Genomic DNA, 18,080 nt, shown 5'->3' on the forward strand with positions numbered 1-18,080 from the left:
GATGTGTAGGCTCTGGCTGGCTTCATTCTCTTGAGAATGGAATTTCTCTAGAATACTTCGGAATCCTCTAACCCTCTGTCTGCAAGTCCTATCACAAGTCTTGCCCCTGTGTTGCCAACTCAATGAGATGGAAGAACTTAGGAACTATAGATAGGGCTGTGTTTACCCCTTGGATCCAGTTCATTCCCCTACCTCAGGCTTCCACTGTGAATTAATGGTTGAATCATTTAATCAAAAGTACGTGATCACACTGCCTGAGAAAAGCACATTCTTTTCTTATGCCTTCCCTTTTCATGTCTTGGTTTCTTTACCTCCACCTCCCCATTTATTTTTCTCATTGATCTCCCTGCCTCTGATCCCTGCTCCTCTGCACTGTTGCAGTGTGCACATGCATCTATGTGCATACACACACATGTGCATGTACCAACCAGGGTAAATTGGCTGCTGGGAGCCAGAACCACACTAGTAAAGGGTCTCTCTAACTAGTGAGTCCCTCTGAAGCTCTTGACAGAGGCACTTTTGTCTGTCAGCAGGCTGCTTTGTCTAGGTCCAGCTTAGCCAGCAGCAGCCCTAGGATTTTATGAGACTTATCTATAATTAGGGTAAGCATAAGTGTATTCTGGACACTTCTGAGAGTGAGAGAGTGCACTGTTAATAAATGCACTAAGACTGTGTCAGACAAATGGACACCCATGATCATTTCTCAGTGAGGGTTATAAGGGTCACTCCAGTCAGCTCCTCTACCTTCCCATCTCTCTTCATTGTAGTCTCTGATGTTAGAGGAAATTCTAGGTTAAAATCTTTTCTTAAACAACTATTAACATTTCATTTTCTTCCTTGAAGCAGTATGCACTCTGCTAGCAGAAGATCTGCTGGTGCTTTCAGAATCCCAAGGAGCCAGTGACCTTGCCAGCACAGACAGTGTGTTAAAATGCAGAGGTGTAGACTTCCAGGAAGATGGCAGAGTAGAAAGACATGGCACTCTCTCCTCTCCCAGAAAAATAGCTAGAGGACAGGCAGAAACGGCCCGGAAAAAAAATGTTCTAGGGTTTAGGACACCAGGGGAAGGCCAGACACTGCCTAGAAGAGAAAGGGGCAAAAGAAAAGAATCTCAGTGGCAAAACTAGGAGTTAAAAGTGCAGCTGCAAGTACAGGTGCAGCTGCTGGCGCCCTCCTCTCCTTACGGACAGTTTTGAATTCTCAGGCCTCCGGCCAGCAGCTCCAGGCAAAAGGGAATGTAGGGATCCACACCCTCAGGAAGTGGGGAGAGAGGGACGCAGCCCAAGGCCGACTCAGCTTTTGACCCACAGATTTGGTCTGCTGTGTCCCACGAGCCCTTCCAGACCAGGAGAGGCTGCACCGATCGTTGCTTGCCTTGGGAGCTGGCATGAACTTAAAAGAGCCGACGCTCTCTATCACCCTCCCTCCTGACCGGGACTCCTGGTTGAGGATGCAGTGGGGCGTGGAATTATTTCCTACCTGGTGAAAGGAGGGGGCTGCCAGCGAAGGTTGATCTGTCTCTGAGAAAGCTTGAGTTATGGGGCTCTCTCCAGGCAGGATCCTGTGTTGCTTTAAGCCAGTCTGTGTTGTTGCCGCGAGCACATTCCAACCAGGCTTTGAACTGAGAGGGCTGTTGAAGAGCGCCGTCTGTTGGTGGAACAAGGAAGTGCATGTGAGGAGATTAAAAGTAAATAGAGGCTTTTCCCGGCCTTTACAACCTCCCTCCCCAAGACTCTTCAAAGCGGGTGTGAAACCCGTTACTTGGTCCAGGGCCCAGATTTAAGCAACTAACAGGGACAATCCTAAAGACACAGAACAGGTTGAACCAAGAATCAAAAAACAGCAGGAATACAAAGCCTCCTGCCACTAAATCCCTACAAAGGAGAGAGAAATAGAGCATCTAAGTAGACTCACCATCAAAATGAGATGTCTAGGCATCAGCAAAAACTAAAAGCCGTGCTAAGAAAATGGAAGATATGGCCCAAGCAAAGGAATATATCAAAGCCCCAGAAGAGACACAGGATTTGAGACAACTAATCACCAAGATGTACAGAAATTTCCAAAATCAATTATTGAGTTGAAAGACAATTTAGTTAAAGAGATAAAAGACATCAAGAAGACATTGAGTGGGAAGCGGACTTGGCCCAGTGGTTAGGGCGTCCGTCTGCCACATGGGAGGTCCTCAGTTCAAACCCCGGGCCTCCTTGACCTGTGTGGAGCTGGCCCATGAGCAGTGCTGATGCACGCAAGGAGTGCCCTGCCATGCAGGGGTGTCGCCCGTGTAGGGGAGCCCCACGCACAAGGAGTGCGCCCTGTAAGAAGAGTCGCCCAGTGCGAAAGAAAGTTCAGCCTGTCCAGGAATGGCGCCGCACACACGGAGAGCTGACACAAGATGATGCAACGAAAAGAAACAGATTCCCATGCCACTGACAAAACAGAAGCGGACAAAGAAGAACATGCAGCAAATAGACACAGACAACAGACAACTGCGGTGGGGGGGGGAAGGGGAGAGAAAGAAGAATTTGAAAACCTGAGTAGAAAAATAACAGCTCATGGCAATGAAAGACATGATAGGTGAGATCAAAAACACAGAGGCTTATAACAGCAGACTTGAAATAATAGAAGAAAGAATAAGTGATACAGAAGACAACAGCTGAAATTGAAGAGAGAACAGAAAGGAATGGAAACATTTGAGCAGGGGCTCAGGGAGTTGAATGACAACACGAAACCCAACAATGTATGTGTCATGGGAGTTCCAAGATAGAAGAGAAGGGAAAAGGTCAAAAAAAGTGAGGAAATAATGGCAGAAAATTTCCAAACCCTTATGAAAGAAATGAATTTACATGTCCAAGATACACAGCACACTCCTCTCAGAATATATCTGAATAGTCCTACCCCAAGAAACATAACTACTCAGGATATCAAACGTCAAAGGTAAAGAGAAAATTCTGAGAGCAACAGGGGAGATGCGAACCATCACATACAAGGGACGCCCAGAGAGACTTAGTATTTATGTTGCATCAGAAATCATGGAGGCAAGAAGACACTGAAAGAGAAAAATTGCCAGCCAAGGATTCTTTATCTGGCAAAAGTGTCTTTCAGATATGTAGGTGAGTTTAAAACATTCACAAATAAATAATAAGAAAATTCATAAAAAATAATCTAATTTTAAAAAGATAATTAAAAAAAAAAGAATCCACCTTTGCAGGAAGTATTAAAGGGAGCCTTACAGTCCAAAAGAAAAAGACAGGAGAGAAAAGCTTGGAAGAGAGTGTAGAAGGCAAGAGTAAAAAGATGAAAGTAAGATATGACATAGGAAAACCAAAGTATAAAATGGTGGAAGTAAATAATGCATTTACAATAATATTGTTGAATGTGAATGGATTAAACTCCCTAATCAAAAAATATAGGCTAACAGATGGATTAAAAAAAACATGAGCCGTCCATATGCTGCCTACAAGTGACTCAGGTGAGACCCAGGGGTACAAACCGGCTGAAATGAAAGCTGGAAGGAGATGACTCCATGCAAATAGTAACCAAAAAAGAGCAGGGGCAGCTGTACTAATAGTGGACAAAACAGCCTTTAAAGGCAAAACAGTTCTAAGACATACAGATGGCCGTTGTATAGTAATAAAAGAGACAGTCCACCAGGAAGAAGTAACCGTCATAAATACCATGCCCCTGACCAGGGTGCCCCAAAATACGTGAGGCAAACTCTGGCAAAACTAAAGGGAGGAATAGACATCTCTACAAAAATAGTCGGAGACTTCAACATGCCACTCACATCATTAGATAGAACAACTAGACAAAAGATCAACAAGGAAAAAAAGAACATGAAAAATATGATAAATGAGTTAGACGTAACAGACATACAGAACGTTGCATCCCCAAATCAGCAGTTGTACATTGTTCTCAAGTGCTCATGCATCTTTCTCCAGCATAGACCACATGTTAGGTTAAAAGCAGGTCTAAATAAATTTTAAAATATTGAAATTACACAAAGCACCTTTTAAGATCATAATGGAATGAAACTGAAAATTAATAATAGACGGGAAAGGGGGAAATTCTCAAATACTTCGAGGCTAAACAATGCACTCCTAAATAATCAGCGGGTCAAAGAAGAAATTGTAAGTGAAATCAGTAAATATATTGAGCAAATGGAAGGACACAACTTATCAAAACTTATGGGATACAGCAAAGGCAGTCTTGAGAGGGAAATTGATAGCCCTAAACTTCTATTTTAAAAAAGAGGAAACAGCTAAATCAAAGCTCTAACTAAACAACTGGAGAAACTAGAAAAAGGACAGCAAACCATTCCCAAAACAAGCAGAAGGAAAGAAATAGTGAAGATTAATGCAGGGAAATAGATGTAGCTCAAGGGATAGGGCTTCCATCCACCATATAGGAGGACCCAGGTTCGATTCCTGGGGCCTCCTGATGAAAAAGAAGAAGAGGAAGCGTGCCTGTGCAGTGAACCAGTGCCCATGTGGTAAGCCAAGTGCTCGCATGGTGAGCCAGTGCCCGTGCGAGTGAGCCACGCAGCAAGATGATGACGCTACAAAAGACAGATGGAGGGGAGAGTCAAGCTGAAGCTTAGCGGAGACCAGGAACTGAGGTGGCGCAATTGACAGGGAACCTCTCTCCATACCAGCGGTCCCCAGGATCAAATCCTAGTGAATCCTAGAGGAGAGAAAATGAGAAGACAGAAAGAGAAATGGATACAGAAGATCACCCGGCAAATAGACACAGCAAAAAAATAGGGTGGGGGGGGAGGAAGGAGGATAAATAAATCTTTTTTTAAAAAAGATTAATGTAGAAAAATGAAGTTGAGAACATCAATTAAAAAAAATGAGAAAATGAACAAAACCAAAAGCTGGTTCTTTGAGAGAAATAAAATTGACAAACCCTTAGGTAGACTAACAGAGAAAAAAAGAGAGAAGATGCAAATCAGGAATGAAAGGGGCTAAGTTACAACTAACCCACAAAAAAACGCAGAGGTAGCCTCTGCTTGCTGGGCGGGCAAGGAGAGAGTGCGTCGTTCTTCCCTGTCTCTGCTGCCTTTCTCTTTACGTCTTCCCTTTGTCTCCACCTCCGCCGTGTCCAGGGGGTTGTAGAACTATTACCCCAGGAAGACTCGGTCTGGGGACGAAGGCTGTGGATTCCTCTGATGGGGAAACAGCAGCACAGAGCTGAGCTAAGAGCAGCTGCTTGGTCCTTTTACGTCACAAGATCTCAGATTCCTGAACCTGAAGAAAGGGATGAACAAACTACTTGCCATTAACTCTTCAGACTCTCTCCCTTCCTTTCCTCTTTCCCTTTCTCACTTCCTTTTCCCTTCCCGTACTCTCAAATTCATCAGGCACAGGGAGCAGCCTAGTTCTTTGCATAGAGCTTTTGCTCTTAGACGTACTTTCCTGTAAGAATCTGAGAGGAAAGCAGGGTAGTATCTTTGGAAACCTAGAGTCTTGTCAATTTTTACACTGCTTGTTGTGTTGTTACCTTAGGGGAATGAATTTTTTTATTAGAAAATTTAAAGGAAAGTACCAAAAATCAAAGAAAGGGGGGCAGGTATGGCTCAGTGGTTGAGTACCTGCTTCCTATTTATGAGGTCTCAGGTTCAGTCCCCAGTACCTCCTAAAAAATAATAATTTAAAAAAAAAGAAATTCAGGGACTCAGAGCCGTGAGAACCGCCGTCATGGCTGTTGGCGAGAGCAGCGAGGTGCTGCAGCGCGTCGACCACGGGATGAGGTGCAGCCTGCAGCACGCCGTATCGTCCCTGGCACCTTCCCAGCTTTTGACAAGCATATGAACTTGATCCTCTATGACGGCGATGAGTTCAGGCAGATCAAGCCAAAGAACTAAAAACAAGCAGAAAGGGAAGAGAAGCGTGTCCTTGGCCCGGTGCTGCTGCGAGGGGAGAACCTGGCCTCGTGACAGTGGAGGGGCCTCCCCCAAAGACGCTGGTATTGCCCGAGGGCTGCCTGCTGGAGCTGCAGGGGCCCAGGCGTCAGGAGAGCGGCTGGCAGAGGCATCCCAGCTGGTGTTCCCGTGCCCCAGGCCCCTGCAGGACGTGCAGGGCCAGTCCGTGGGGTCAGCGGGCCATCCCAGCAGGTAACAACCCCTCAGGGAAGAGGCCCTGCTGCAGCCGCTGCTGCTGCTGCCACAGCCGGTATTGTGGGAGCCCCAACCCAGTACCCAGCTGGCCATGTGGGGGCCGAGGAGCGCCCCTCCAGGCGTGATGGGCCCACCTCCTGGAATGAGGCCTCCCATGGGTCCCCCAGCGGGGACTCCCCCAGACGAGGAGCTCCTATGGGCTTGCCCTCTCCAGATGCGGCCCCTCCCCCGGGCATGCGGGGATCCCCTCCCCCCGGCATGTGCCCACCAAGGCCCTAGACTCATCTCAGCCCTCCTCAGCTCCCTGTCTCTTTTCCTGCAAGGCTGTACATGGTCCTTTTATTTCCTTGGGGCTTGTAAACTAGTTTATAATAAACTCTTAAGACGCTATTATAAGTGGGGGAAGAAAATTAAGGGAGCGGATGTGGCTCAAGCAGTTGAGCGCCTGCTTCCACATGGGAGGTCCAAGGTTGAGTTCCTGGTGCCTGTTACACAGAAAAACAAACGAAAACCCGCTCAGGGGAGCCAATGTGGCTCAGCGGTTGAGCACTAGCTTCCCACATACGAGGTCCCAGTTTCAATCACCGGCCCTAGTACCTCAAAAAAAAAAAGAAATTAATGAAGGAAACATTACCCAACAATGGCAGTAAAACAAGGCTTGTGTGGCCACATAATAGTCACATTCACGTAGCTCCACATTGTTTTACTTTGTTTTTTCTGAAATACAGTTTGAGATTATTGTAATAAAAGCTAAGATTTCTTGAGGTTTGACCATGTACCTGGCACTGTTCCATGTATTTTATACTCATTAATTCATTTAACCCTCATGCCCCCTCTATGAGGAAGACTTAATTTTTAATCCCATTTTAAGAAGAGGAAACTGAGGCACAGCAAGAGTTTGAGTAAGCTGTCTAAGGTCACATAGGTAGTAAGAGAGAGCTAGAATTCAAACCCAGAAGGCCTGGCTGGTATCAGTCCACTGCTTTTAACCAGTGGGTTATACTGCCTTGTGGAAGGGTCTGGGTTTTGTCCCATTGCCACAGTGGAAAACAAGGCCATGTATTTTGATTTGAATTAGTTTGAGCCATGTCTGAATTTTGACCTTTTGGGGGCCTTTTCAGGTTTAAAGGTATCCTTTGGTCTCCATTTAGTTCAATCTCAGCAACCTATTAGGTTGGAAGTCCCCACTTAGCCAGATCTGGGTACAGTAATAACCGAAGTTGCTCTTCCTGTGAGTAACAGGGAGGGCGTCTGTTGGGAGTTGGAGGGTCCCTGCATGGCAGAGTGTCTTCCCTCCCCAGGGCTTCCGAGACCCCGGCCTCGGGAGGTAGGGAGCAAGGTAACTCAGAGAACGTCACCTTGTCTGTGCTTAGACAACCACACTGAAGCCCGGGGATTCCAGCAGCCTCTGCTGAAAGCAGGCAGGCGTTCTCAGCCCTCCTCGGGGCCTGGCCCACTTCTCTGTTTCCACAGGAGACAAGCTGCTTGAGGGGCAAGTGATCCAGCTCGAGGACGGGACCACTGCATACATTCACCAAGTGACAGTGCAGAAAGGTGAGGGCACCAGCCTCCCCCTGGCGCACACGTGCTCTGCAGAGGGAGGCCGGGCAGCCCCTGCTCAGCGACCCCTCTGCCACAGAGAAAGGCCGGCATTGCTCTCATTGCAGAATCTCTCTCCTTTGAGGATGGACAGCCCGTGCAGCTGGAAGATGGCAGCATGGCCTACATTCACCGCACACCCAAAGGTGGAGTCACCGTCACCCGGGCTGGCAGGGCAGCAAGGGAGACGGTTGGGGATGGGTGGCATACCATGGCGATTGAGGTATAGACGTGGGAGCTGTGCCCAGGGCACCTCCAGGCTCACCTGGGTTAGTAGGCTCACCCACCTTCTCTGGTGTGGCCCGTAGGAGCAGCTGCTTCTGCCACCAGGAGGCTGAGCTTAGGGGGCACAGCCCCAGTCTCAGGGCTCTGGACGGAACCTGAGGATGTCATCCCCGACCAGGAGGACAAACTAAGAACGAAGCTTGTAGGGTACTTAGGAATAGCGATTTACTCTTTCTGCAAGTCATTTCTTGAGCGACGACTGTGTGCCAGGTATGGGGCCAGGAGCAGATGATACAAGAGTGAGAAGACACAGTCCCTGCTCTCCTGGTTTCTAGTGGGGGAGATGTAAGTGAGCACACCATTGATGAACTGGTAATTGCAGACTGGGAAAGCTCCTCTGAGAAAGCAGCTCTTGAGTGGAGTTACTCAGGGAAAGAGGACAGGGAAGGCTCAGCACCACAGTCAGGAGGGCAGCAGGTGCAGGCCCAGCAGCGGGAGGACGAGAACGGATGTTCAAGGGCCTGCTGGGAGCTATTACAGAGGACTGGGGTGAGTTCAGCAGGGGTAAGGGAAGCTGATGAGAGGAGTAGGGGCCAGACCTCGTGAGGATCAGGCTGAGGATTGGGTCTTGATCTGACACTAGAAGGAAGCAGTTAAACCGTTCAGCATGCAGGTGACACCATCACGTTCTGAAAAGTTCTCTCTGGATGCTGTGCTGCCTGGAGGAAACGAGCAGGGTGAAGAGTCAGGAGGCTCTTTTGGTCATCTAATCCAGAATGATAATGGTCCCCCTGTCAGGTCCTCACGGACCTTGTGAGTCCCCAGGAGACCTTGTCCTTAGGAGAGGCAGCCCCTGACGGAGGGCCAGCAAAAGCGAGGCACCAAGGTAGAGGACGGAGGAGGCAACATCCTTCCGGGAGAAGCGCAGCACTGCGAATGTCCTTGGTATAGGTCCCTGGTTACCCTAAAGGCAGGGTTCCCGCTCCAGGACCTGGGCTGACTGTGGGTTCCCTCCAGAGGGCTATGACCCCAGCGCCCTGGAGGCCGTCCAGCTGGAAGACGGCTCCACTGCCTACATCCACCACCCTGTGGCTGTGCCGTCGGACAGCGCCATCCTGGCCGTGCAGACGGAGGTGGGCTTGGAGGATCTGGCCACGGAGGAGGACGAGGGCTTCAGCACAGACACGGTGGTGGCCCTGGAGCAGTATGCCAGCAAGGTGAGCGCGACTGGCCTGACGCCGGCCCGGAGCAGTCTGAACAGGAGGGCGTTGCATGCCCACTGCTCCGTGGCCCTGCCGGACTCGTTCCTAAGGACGGGCAGTCCTGTGCTTGGGCTGCTACTTTTGCCGTTCCCTCCCCCAAATCATCCCTCACACGTCATTGTCCAGGGAGCACGGCAGGCCTGGCCGGAGCCACGGGCAGCTGTTCATGCTCCTGCTCATGCTGTCTCTGCAGAAGGGAGGCAGCTAAGAAGCAGTGACGTCCACATGGAGGGGATTCAGGCCCAGCTTCACTTGCGCTGTTGTTAAGACTCCTCTGTGCTAAGTGGAAAAGCCCTTGCCCGTGACTTTTATGAGTTTTTCAGTGCCCTGAGGTCAGATGACCTTGTATTTATTTATTCTTTGTAACTCATGTAGTCATTTGGGAAAATAACCTTAGGAGGCAATGAGGAGGGCAGATGTAACAAAGCAGCTGGCGTTCTTGGAACAGGAGGCCAGAACAGTAGCTCAACTGAAAAGAAGTAGGATCTCAGCTCTCCAAATGTCAGGCAAGCCAGGCTCTCCTGCTGGTTCTGCATGGAGGGGCAGGATGAGTTACAGAGAGCTGTGAGCTTTCCAGAGCAAGGCACTCCCTCCCTGGAGGGACCGCCGCTTCTCATGTGGATGTGGCACAGCTTCCTAGACTACCAGTTTTACCCAGAGATTTGTGGGGGAGTTGTTTTTATAATAAAATTAGAGTGGCTCTTGTCATGGCAGAAATCCCCGTATCTTTTCAGAATGAAGCACAGAGCTTTACAGCAGTATATTTTGGGCTATGCCTGCCCCTACCGTCCCCCAACAACTATTTTAGAGGCCCAGTTTGAGGCTTGCTGCTGACGGAAAGGGAATCAGGCTTTCAGCCACAGGCCCTGCACTCTGCCTGGCTCTCCCTCCACCTGGTGTAACCTTGAGCAGTCAGTCCCCCCCAGCTCAGCTTGTTCCTCTCTACCATGATGAGCAGGGACCAGATGACCCCAGAGGTCACCTCCAGCTCTGATGTTCCTTGATCCTCTCGACTTCCCCAGGAGCTCTTGAGTGGGTTCATTTGCTGAGCAGGCCTGGCCACCTGTAACTCTACCCCCACTAGCTGCTCAAGTGTCCATAAAACTTTGTCAGTTGCTTGACCCCCTGACTAGACAGACCTTGCTGTGAATTTGGCCTTAACCTTTTATCCTCTACTCACCATGACTTCAGGAGTTCTGTTTCAGGAACTCCTGGAAAGGCCAAAGTATGATCCAGGAGTATCCCAGAAAAAAAACTAGGGGATGGTCCCATCAGGACCCTGCCCAGGAAAGCAGAACAGTAAGGTTCTGCCATGGCCAGAACAGAGTGTGAAATGCGCGGCTCTAGCACTGTTCCCCGGAAGGGAGGGGAAAGGAAAGGAATTTTCAGTTAGTGGAGCACTGAGGTTAGAGCCGAGACTTCCGATGGGACCTGTGGCCCCCTGGCCCTCCTGTTTCTGCCGTTTGCTGGTCGTGGCTGCCTCCCTCTGGCCCCATGCCCAGCCAGCTGAACTCAGTGGGCTCATGCCCACAGCAAGCCCCCTTGTCAGTGCCTCTTCTGAACCCAGGCTTCTGGCAGGAAGGAAGGGACCCCTCCTTCCCGAAGATGGAGGTGTCCAGAGTTAAGACCGCCAGAGTGTGTTGGTCAAACGGGGATTCTGGGTTCCAGCCGAGCTCAAGTGTGGCTTTTCAGACCACCCGGATGTCTGAGGAAATAGGACATTTAGTCCTCTCCCTGTCCATCAGACGGGCGAGGGGCGGCCCCACCTGCCAGCCTATTTCTCCGGCAGCCTGTCTTAACTGTTCTTCTGCAGTCTGCTTCCTGTCTTGTCTGGATAAGTCACCCCAGCTTGTCTTTCTCCCCCAGAGCTCTCTGGCAGACTTAACCCTGTTTTTGAGTCTTAAGCTGCCAGCTGGGCTCTATGTCCCACCCTTCCCCTCCCTTCATTGGGAAGGACACGTGTCGGGATTCCAAGATTTTTTCCTCAGGTTCTGCATGACAGCCAGGCTCCCCATAACGGCAAAGGACAGCAGGTTGGGGACAGAGCATTCCGATGTGGCTACAAGGGCTGTGGGCGTCTCTATACCACTGCTCATCACTTAAAGGTAAGGGTCCCTGCAGACGGCTTTCAGGTCAGCCACCTTCCCCAACAGGCTGTAATTTTATCTTTCTGCTTTGACTGGGACTGGTCCCTGCCCTCGCTGCTCATTGCTTATTGGAGGGAAAGGATAAGTAATAGAGAAATGTCAGCACAAGGGGCAGTGACACAAATGAAGAGTACAGGAAGGGCAGAGAATCAAGGAAGGCTCTCTGGAGGAGGTGGCCAGTGTCTGAATATTCTGATACTCTGGGCCCTAAAGACTACCAGGGAGTCCAGGTCACTCTTTTGTCCCTCTGACTTATGTCCTTGCTTGTCTGACAGGTGCACGAACGAGCTCATACAGGTGACCGCCCATACAGGTGTGACTTCCCCAGCTGTGGAAAGGCCTTCGCCACAGGTAACCTACCGAGGTGGAGACTGAAGGTAGACTGCTTCCAGCTGAGGGCAGGATGTTCTAGATTTAGGAACTCCCTGAAGGAAACCCAGTACCAGGCTGCCCTCCTGAGAAAACTGCTGCCCAGAGGGCTCTGACTTGCAGAGTGCTCTCTCTGGAGAAAACGCAGTTACAGAGCAAGAGGCAGCATGGGCCAGGCTAGCAGACGGAGCCTGGGGAAGTGGGTGTGGCGCAAGCAGTTGGGCTCCTGTCTGCTATATAGGAGGCCCCAGGTTCCCTGCCGGGGGCCTCCTGGTGAAGGCAAGCTGGCCCACGTGGAGTGCTGCCCCGTGCAGGAGTGCCGCCCGTGTGGAGAGCTGGTGCAACAAGATGACACAACAAAAAGAGACATAATAAGAGGCGCAGCAGACCAGGGAGCTGAGGTGCAAGAGATTGAGCACCTCTCTCCCACTCCAGAAGCTCCCAGGATTGGTTCCCAGAGTCGCTTAAAGAGAAGACAAGCAGACACAGGACATACAGCAAATGGACACAGAGAGCAGACAGCGGGTGGTGTGTAGGGGGGTGATATAAATAAATAAATCTTTAAAAAAATAAAAGCCTGGGGGTTGGTGGAGTGACCCTGCTGCACATGTCAGCACAGCTCTGACCCCAGCCAGCTGTGGGACACCAAGTGGGCCATCGTGTGTCTCTCTGGGCTTTATTTTTCTCCTCTGTGAAACAGGGGCCTTAAACCACGGGGCCGTCAGGTTCCCCCTCCTGTTCCTGCGCAGGAGTGGCTCCAGCTGCCCCTGGAGAGAGGAGGTCAGCGCGAGCCTTTCCAGCGGCTCTTAAATCCCCAGGCGAGGAGGGGTGCAGGCCGACGCCGGCCTCTCAACTCACGGGGTCTGGAGCCTCAGCGCTGCTGGGGATGGGCAGCCTGTGGACTAGGCAGCGGCGGCCCTGGGTGCCCTCACTGCGCCTCCCGCACACAGGGTACGGGCTCAAGAGCCACGTGCGCACCCACACGGGCGAGAAGCCGTACAAGTGCCCGGAGGAGCTGTGCAGCAAGGCCTTCAAGACCTCGGGGGACCTGCAGAAGCACGTCCGCACCCACACCGGTAGGCTGGCCCTGCCCGCCCCGCAGCCCGGGCCGCGCCGGCTCCTTCCCGCGCCTGCCCCCCCAGCCACCCGCACGCGCCGCCTCTCCGCAGGTGAACGCCCTTTCCGGTGCCCTTTCGAGGGCTGCGGCCGCTCCTTCACCACGTCGAACATCCGGAAGGTACATGTGCGCACCCACACGGGCGAGCGGCCCTACACCTGCCCCGAGCCTCACTGTGGCCGTGGCTTCACCAGCGCCACCAACTACAAGAATCACGTGCGCATCCACACAGGTGGGCCAGCTGGCATGTGAGGCCTGCCCCACAGGGCCCCCCCCACCGGCTCCCGATCTAAGACGCTCTCAGCCCCAGCCCCAGCCCTTCTCCGCTGGCCATTCCGGGCTGGCCTTGGGGCCAGGGGTTTTGCGGTTCCCAAGTATCCCCAGAACCACGTTTTCTACTTGCAGGGAAGGGTTCTTCCATTCCCAGTTAGGTCCAGTCTGACAGGTATTGCCTGCCCTCCCTGGGGCCCCTCAGCTCCCTGCCACCCATCAACACTCACCCTGAATTCTCCTGTAGTCGAGCTCCCAAGAAAGTGGCCAGGGTCAGAAATGATGGGAAGCAGTGGAAGGTCACCTTCCTCTCCCCTCATCACTGTCACATGACGCCTGCGATCCTCCCCTCCCCAGGGCAGTGTCCCTTGTCCAGCCTTCTGTGTCCACTCCTCAGCCGTGTATGCTTTCTTGTCTCACCTGACACTTCACTCTGTCTTTGCCTCTCAGTTCCCCACTCAGCCTCCCATGCTCAGCCTGATCCCGCACCAGCCCCTCTACCAGCCTTGCTCTCTCCCATTTTCTCTCCACCTCGTCTCTGGGCTTAATGGTCCCATGCCCACGTCTTCTCTGTCCCACTGGCCATCTTCCCCCCTCTGTCTATTCATAGTCCCAGATCTCAGTCCTTCTTCCCTCTGGCTCTCCCTTCCCCCACCCTGTCCCCCACCCCTGTCCCCTTAGTTTCCCCCTTGCCAGCCCCAGTTCCCACCCCCCTCACAGCCCAGTGTCCCCAGGGGAGAAGCCATACGTTTGCACGGTACCAGGCTGTGGAAAGCGTTTCACCGAGTACTCGAGCCTGTACAAGCACCACGTGGTGCACACACACTGCAAGCCCTACACCTGCAGCACCTGCGGCAAGACCTACCGGCAGACCTCCACCCTGGCCATGCACAAGAGGAGCGCCCACGGCGAGCTGGAGGCCACGGAGGAGAGCGAGCAGGCCCTCTACGAGCAACAGCAGCTCGAGGGTGAGGGACACAGCCAGGAGTGGGCAGGGGGTGAGCAGGGCAAGCCCGGGCTCCCCGTGGCCATCCGCTGGCAAGTGTCAGCCTGGGCTGTCCTCTCCCAGCCGCCTCTGCAGCCGAGGAGAGCCCACCACCCAAAAGACCCTGCATTGCTTACCTTTCGGAGGTGAAGGAAGAGGGCGATGACATCCCAGCCCAAGTGGCCATGGTGACAGAGGAGGATGGGGCCCCCCAGGTGGCTCTGATCACTCAGGATGGCACCCAGCAGGTACAAGCCTTGGGGGGCCCATGCAATTTCCTTCTCTAAGGGACCTCAGAGACCTGAAGCTGAAGATACCAAATCTTGTGACACAGCCCCTCTTCCTCCTCATGCTTCTGCCTCTGTCTCTGGAAGTTCTGGGACACCATTAGCAGTTTCCCTCTTTGCTTAAAGGCTGACTCAGTCCCGATCATTTCAGTGAGGCGTTTCAGTGTCCTTCTCGGGAGAGGCTTGTTGGCGTACAGGCTGGGGCATGGTAAGGGGTCTGGAAGCCTGGGCTGTAGTTGCACCAGCATTACTAATCAGCACTGTGACCTGAGCCATGTCAGCACCCTTACCTAGGGGACAAAACTAGGGGAAACCCTGAATTCCCTGCAGCGGCACAAAGGCAGAGTGCTGGTGAATAGACGCAGTCAGTGGGATTCTCCTAGTGCAGCTTCTCCGCCGTCTAGGATGGTTTCTGCCTCCCCCACCCCAGCCCCGCCCCTGTGACGTGATGCTCACCCAGCTCACCAATAAGCCAGCCTCGTCTGAGCAAACCTCCTCCTCGGGGCTTTCATCTGGGGCTCTCCTGGGCCCCGGCTCACCTCGACTCCTGCTGGCAGGTCAGCCTGTCCCCGGAAGACCTGCAGGCCTTGGGGAGTGCCATCAGTATGGTGGCCCAGCACGGCAGCACCAGCCTCGCCCGTCCCAGCCGCCGCGACGGCCTTGCCGCCGCTGGCACACACACGGTCACCATGGTCAGCGCCGACGGCACCCAGACGCAGCCCGTATGACCAGGCGGTTTGCTTGGGGTTTCTTGTCCTCTTGTCATTCCTTTCTGCGGGGTGGGCACTAACGTACCAGCTGGGCTTGTCAAGCCTTCTTAGGAGGACAGAGATCCCCCCACAAAACGAGGTCTTCCCCACAGCTCCCCTGGGCCATCAGCAGCTCTCATTTTTAAAAATATTTGGGAGTCAAGAGAGAGTTTCACAATCTCAGTCTACCCCTAATTTGTTTTACAACCGTAGGCAAGTCACTTTTCCATGAACTTCCATCCATTTTCAAGTGAAGGGGCAAAATTATATTATTTCTGGGATATTTTACTGCTCTGTTCTGTGATTCAGAATCCCTAAACTAAGTTGGGTTCCAAGTTGGAGAAAAACCAACCTTCCTTAGCCCAGTCCCAAGCTAATTAATCCCACCCAATAATGGTTTGCTCCATTCCATTCTGGGTTCCCAGTTGCCTTGCTTGTGGGGATTTTTATTTGGGGGTAGGGGTGAGGGGAGGTAATGCAGGTAGAATTGTAAAACCCCATTTTTGTGTATTTCAGGTCACAATCATTACCTCTGGGGCTGTGGTGGCTGAGGACTCCAGCGTAGCTTCCCTTCACCATCAGCAGGTGGCGCTGTTGGCCACGGCCAATGGAACACACATCGCGGTGCAGGTGGGCAGACGTCTGGGAGGAGCTTGGAAGGGAACACAGTGGGGAAATTAGGTGGGCGTCTTAGAGAGAAGGGTGTTTGCTCGAAAGAGACCATTTCAAAGGATAGCTCCCTTTCTGCCTACGCCCCCGGGCCTGTCTCGGGCTCTTTCGTGATGGCGGCCGCGTGGTGACGCCCTTTCTGGCCTTCAGGACCGCTTTGGTAGCCATCCACCTGGCAGTCCGAGGCCTTCACCGTTTCTCGTCTCCATTTCTTCATGGGGAAGAGAAGGAGGCTGAAGCAGATGGCTGCCCGGTCTCCTCCAGCCCGTCGCTCCCCCCTGCAGCGGGCCCTTCTCTCTAACCCGCGACCATTCCTTGGCTCCCTGGGGCTCTAACCTTGAGCCTCCTCTTTATGGGGACCCTACTAAGCTCTCAGAGTGGCACCGGGAGGACGGCGGAGATTCAGAAGCGTGGGCCACAGAACCGATCAGGAGATCTCAGTTGGAGGGTCTTCCTCTTGTCCTTTCCTGCCCACCCTCTCCACAGCTAGAGGAGCAGCAGACCTTAGAGGAGGCCATCAGCGTGGCCACCGCTGCCATACAGCAAGGGGCCGTGACCCTGGAGACGACGGCGTCTGAGAGCGGCTGCTGAATCGGGGCTGCTGGCTCCCACGCCGACAGAGGAGGTGCCGTACCATAAAGGCATGCTAGCCCCCAGGGCCAGGCTGTGGTGACACGTGGAAGGGCACCACGTTGCTCTCTGGGGCAAGAAGGCAGCAAGAAAACGGCCAACTGAGGGGGACAGGGTGTCTCTCCAAGAGGACAGCCAGGCACCCAGATCGGGGAGCACATCGTCCTCGGGAGCTGAGGACAAGCCTGTTCCCCGGGCTGATCACCTTCCCCTCAGCATCCGCTGGGTGCCAGCTCTGCTCCCTCCAGAGAACATTCTCCCCACCCTCAGTCCTCTCTTCCTTCCTCAGGTTGCGATCTGGGCTGCTCTGGGAACTGCTCCTCCACCTCGCCTGGTCACTGCCCATCAGGAGAGAGGGTGGACAGCTCATTAGCCCAGTCGGAGCCGAGCAGGCCCAGCCCTGCCACACAGGGGTCTCCCAGCCCCTGCCCCTCCCAGCAATAACCACCTCCCTGGAGGCCAGCCGAGATGCCTGGCCGCTCGGCAGCAGGGACTTCCTCAGAATTCCTCAGGGGCCCGTGGCTGGAAAAGGGTGCCCAGCCTCCACCACTCCCCAGCTGCACCCACCCTCCCTGGGCAGAGGGAGGGAGTGGGCCTGTATATAGGCAGCTGCGGATTGGGTTTAGTTTGTTTTTGTTTGTTTGTTTTTTTCAATTCCATTTTGATAATTTTTTTTCTGCTCTGGGTGGTGGTGGCAGATGGGTGAATGAGTATTTAATAAAAGTTCCAAGTTTCCATCTGGGTCCCTCCCTGCCTCCTTTCAGCCCTGGGCCCTGGTGGCCACACTGGTCAAGGCAGGCCTTGGCCCTGGGTCCCTGGCACGAGCCTGAGATCCTGAGTGATGGGCGAGGCCTGCCAGGGCCTGCGTGGGAGGAAGCCCCACGCGAGAAAAGCCCTGCGAGCTGCCAGCGGCTCCTGCCCACAGCTGAGCAGGTGGACTCAGGGAGAGTCCAAAGCCAGGGTGGCCCTGCTTCTGCTCTGGTGAAATCCCAGGCCTCGGGAAGGGCAGGCAGGAGCAGCTCCGCTTTTTCCGCCTACTTTGCTAGGCGCAGTTGGAGCTCCTGCAGAACCATGCCTGTGCGCGGTTATCAGCACCAAGTGGGCAGCGCTCCAGTTAGGGTGGGGGCACCTTTCCCAAAGCTACACAGGCCCAAGAAGCAGAGCCGGGTGCCTTGGCTTTGGTGCCGAACCGTCTTGGCTCTGTTACCCACCTCGGGGTGCCCACCTTGGTGGTTGGGGTTGTGCTGTGGGATTGCAGAGCCCCAGGTGGGCCTCTGGAAAGGGAGTGGAGGGAGCACTGGCTGAAGGGTGGGGACGCTGGGGAAGGCACTGGCGGTAAAGGAGCTCTGGGCGTGGCTCCGCCCCGAGGGAGCATGCCAGGATCTGGAGGTGGCCCTTTCTCTGCTTCTCCTTTCTCTACCATGATGCCTGTGCTCCTGCCACCCAGGAATGAAACCCCCCCCCCCCATTCGAGCTCTCCGGGGCTGCCAAGCAAGCTCCTGTCTACTCCTGCCCCCAGCTCCTTGGAAGCAGGGAGGCTGAAGCATGCCTCCAGGGAAGGGGTGTCTCAGAATTCCCGAGCAGGCTTCTTCAAATTACCATAGCCCTCACGTGGGAATCCACAAGCCACTGCCCTTGGTGGGGTGGGGTGGGGTC

General features: G+C 53.3%; 1 protein-coding gene and 1 pseudogene across 11 annotated transcripts in view; both read left to right on the plus strand.

The window, feature by feature from the left end:
* The window catches only part of ZNF76 (zinc finger protein 76), a 37,752-nt gene extending 20,593 nt beyond the window's left edge, over nt 1-17,159 (plus strand). For 4 of the 11 annotated variants that reach the window (XM_058306608.2, XM_004477442.4, XM_071218421.1 and 1 more), the window contains 12 exons: nt 7,589-7,669; nt 7,783-7,860; nt 8,957-9,156; nt 11,190-11,306; nt 11,624-11,699; nt 12,668-12,793; nt 12,887-13,066; nt 13,839-14,072; nt 14,174-14,337; nt 14,934-15,098; nt 15,642-15,755; nt 16,281-17,159. In XM_058306608.2, coding sequence (XP_058162591.1) covers nt 7,589-7,669; nt 7,783-7,860; nt 8,957-9,156; nt 11,190-11,306; nt 11,624-11,699; nt 12,668-12,793; nt 12,887-13,066; nt 13,839-14,072; nt 14,174-14,337; nt 14,934-15,098; nt 15,642-15,755; nt 16,281-16,385 — 1,640 coding nt within the window. In that variant the 3' untranslated portion in view covers nt 16,386-17,159. Of the gene's footprint in view, nt 1-7,588; nt 7,670-7,782; nt 7,861-8,956; nt 9,157-11,189; nt 11,307-11,623; nt 11,700-12,667; nt 12,794-12,886; nt 13,067-13,838; nt 14,073-14,173; nt 14,338-14,933; nt 15,112-15,641; nt 15,756-16,280 lie in introns of all 11 variants that reach the window. The other 7 variants (XM_058306609.2, XM_071218423.1, XR_011650041.1 and 4 more) reach the window with 5 other exon arrangements.
* Nucleotides 5,550-6,529, plus strand: LOC139439973 (small nuclear ribonucleoprotein-associated protein B' pseudogene; annotated as a pseudogene).
* Nucleotides 17,160-18,080: the final 921 nt, after the last annotated feature.

The sequence above is a fragment of the Dasypus novemcinctus genome, chromosome 11, assembly GCF_030445035.2.
Source record: "Dasypus novemcinctus isolate mDasNov1 chromosome 11, mDasNov1.1.hap2, whole genome shotgun sequence".
Lineage (NCBI taxonomy): Eukaryota > Metazoa > Chordata > Mammalia > Cingulata > Dasypodidae > Dasypus > Dasypus novemcinctus.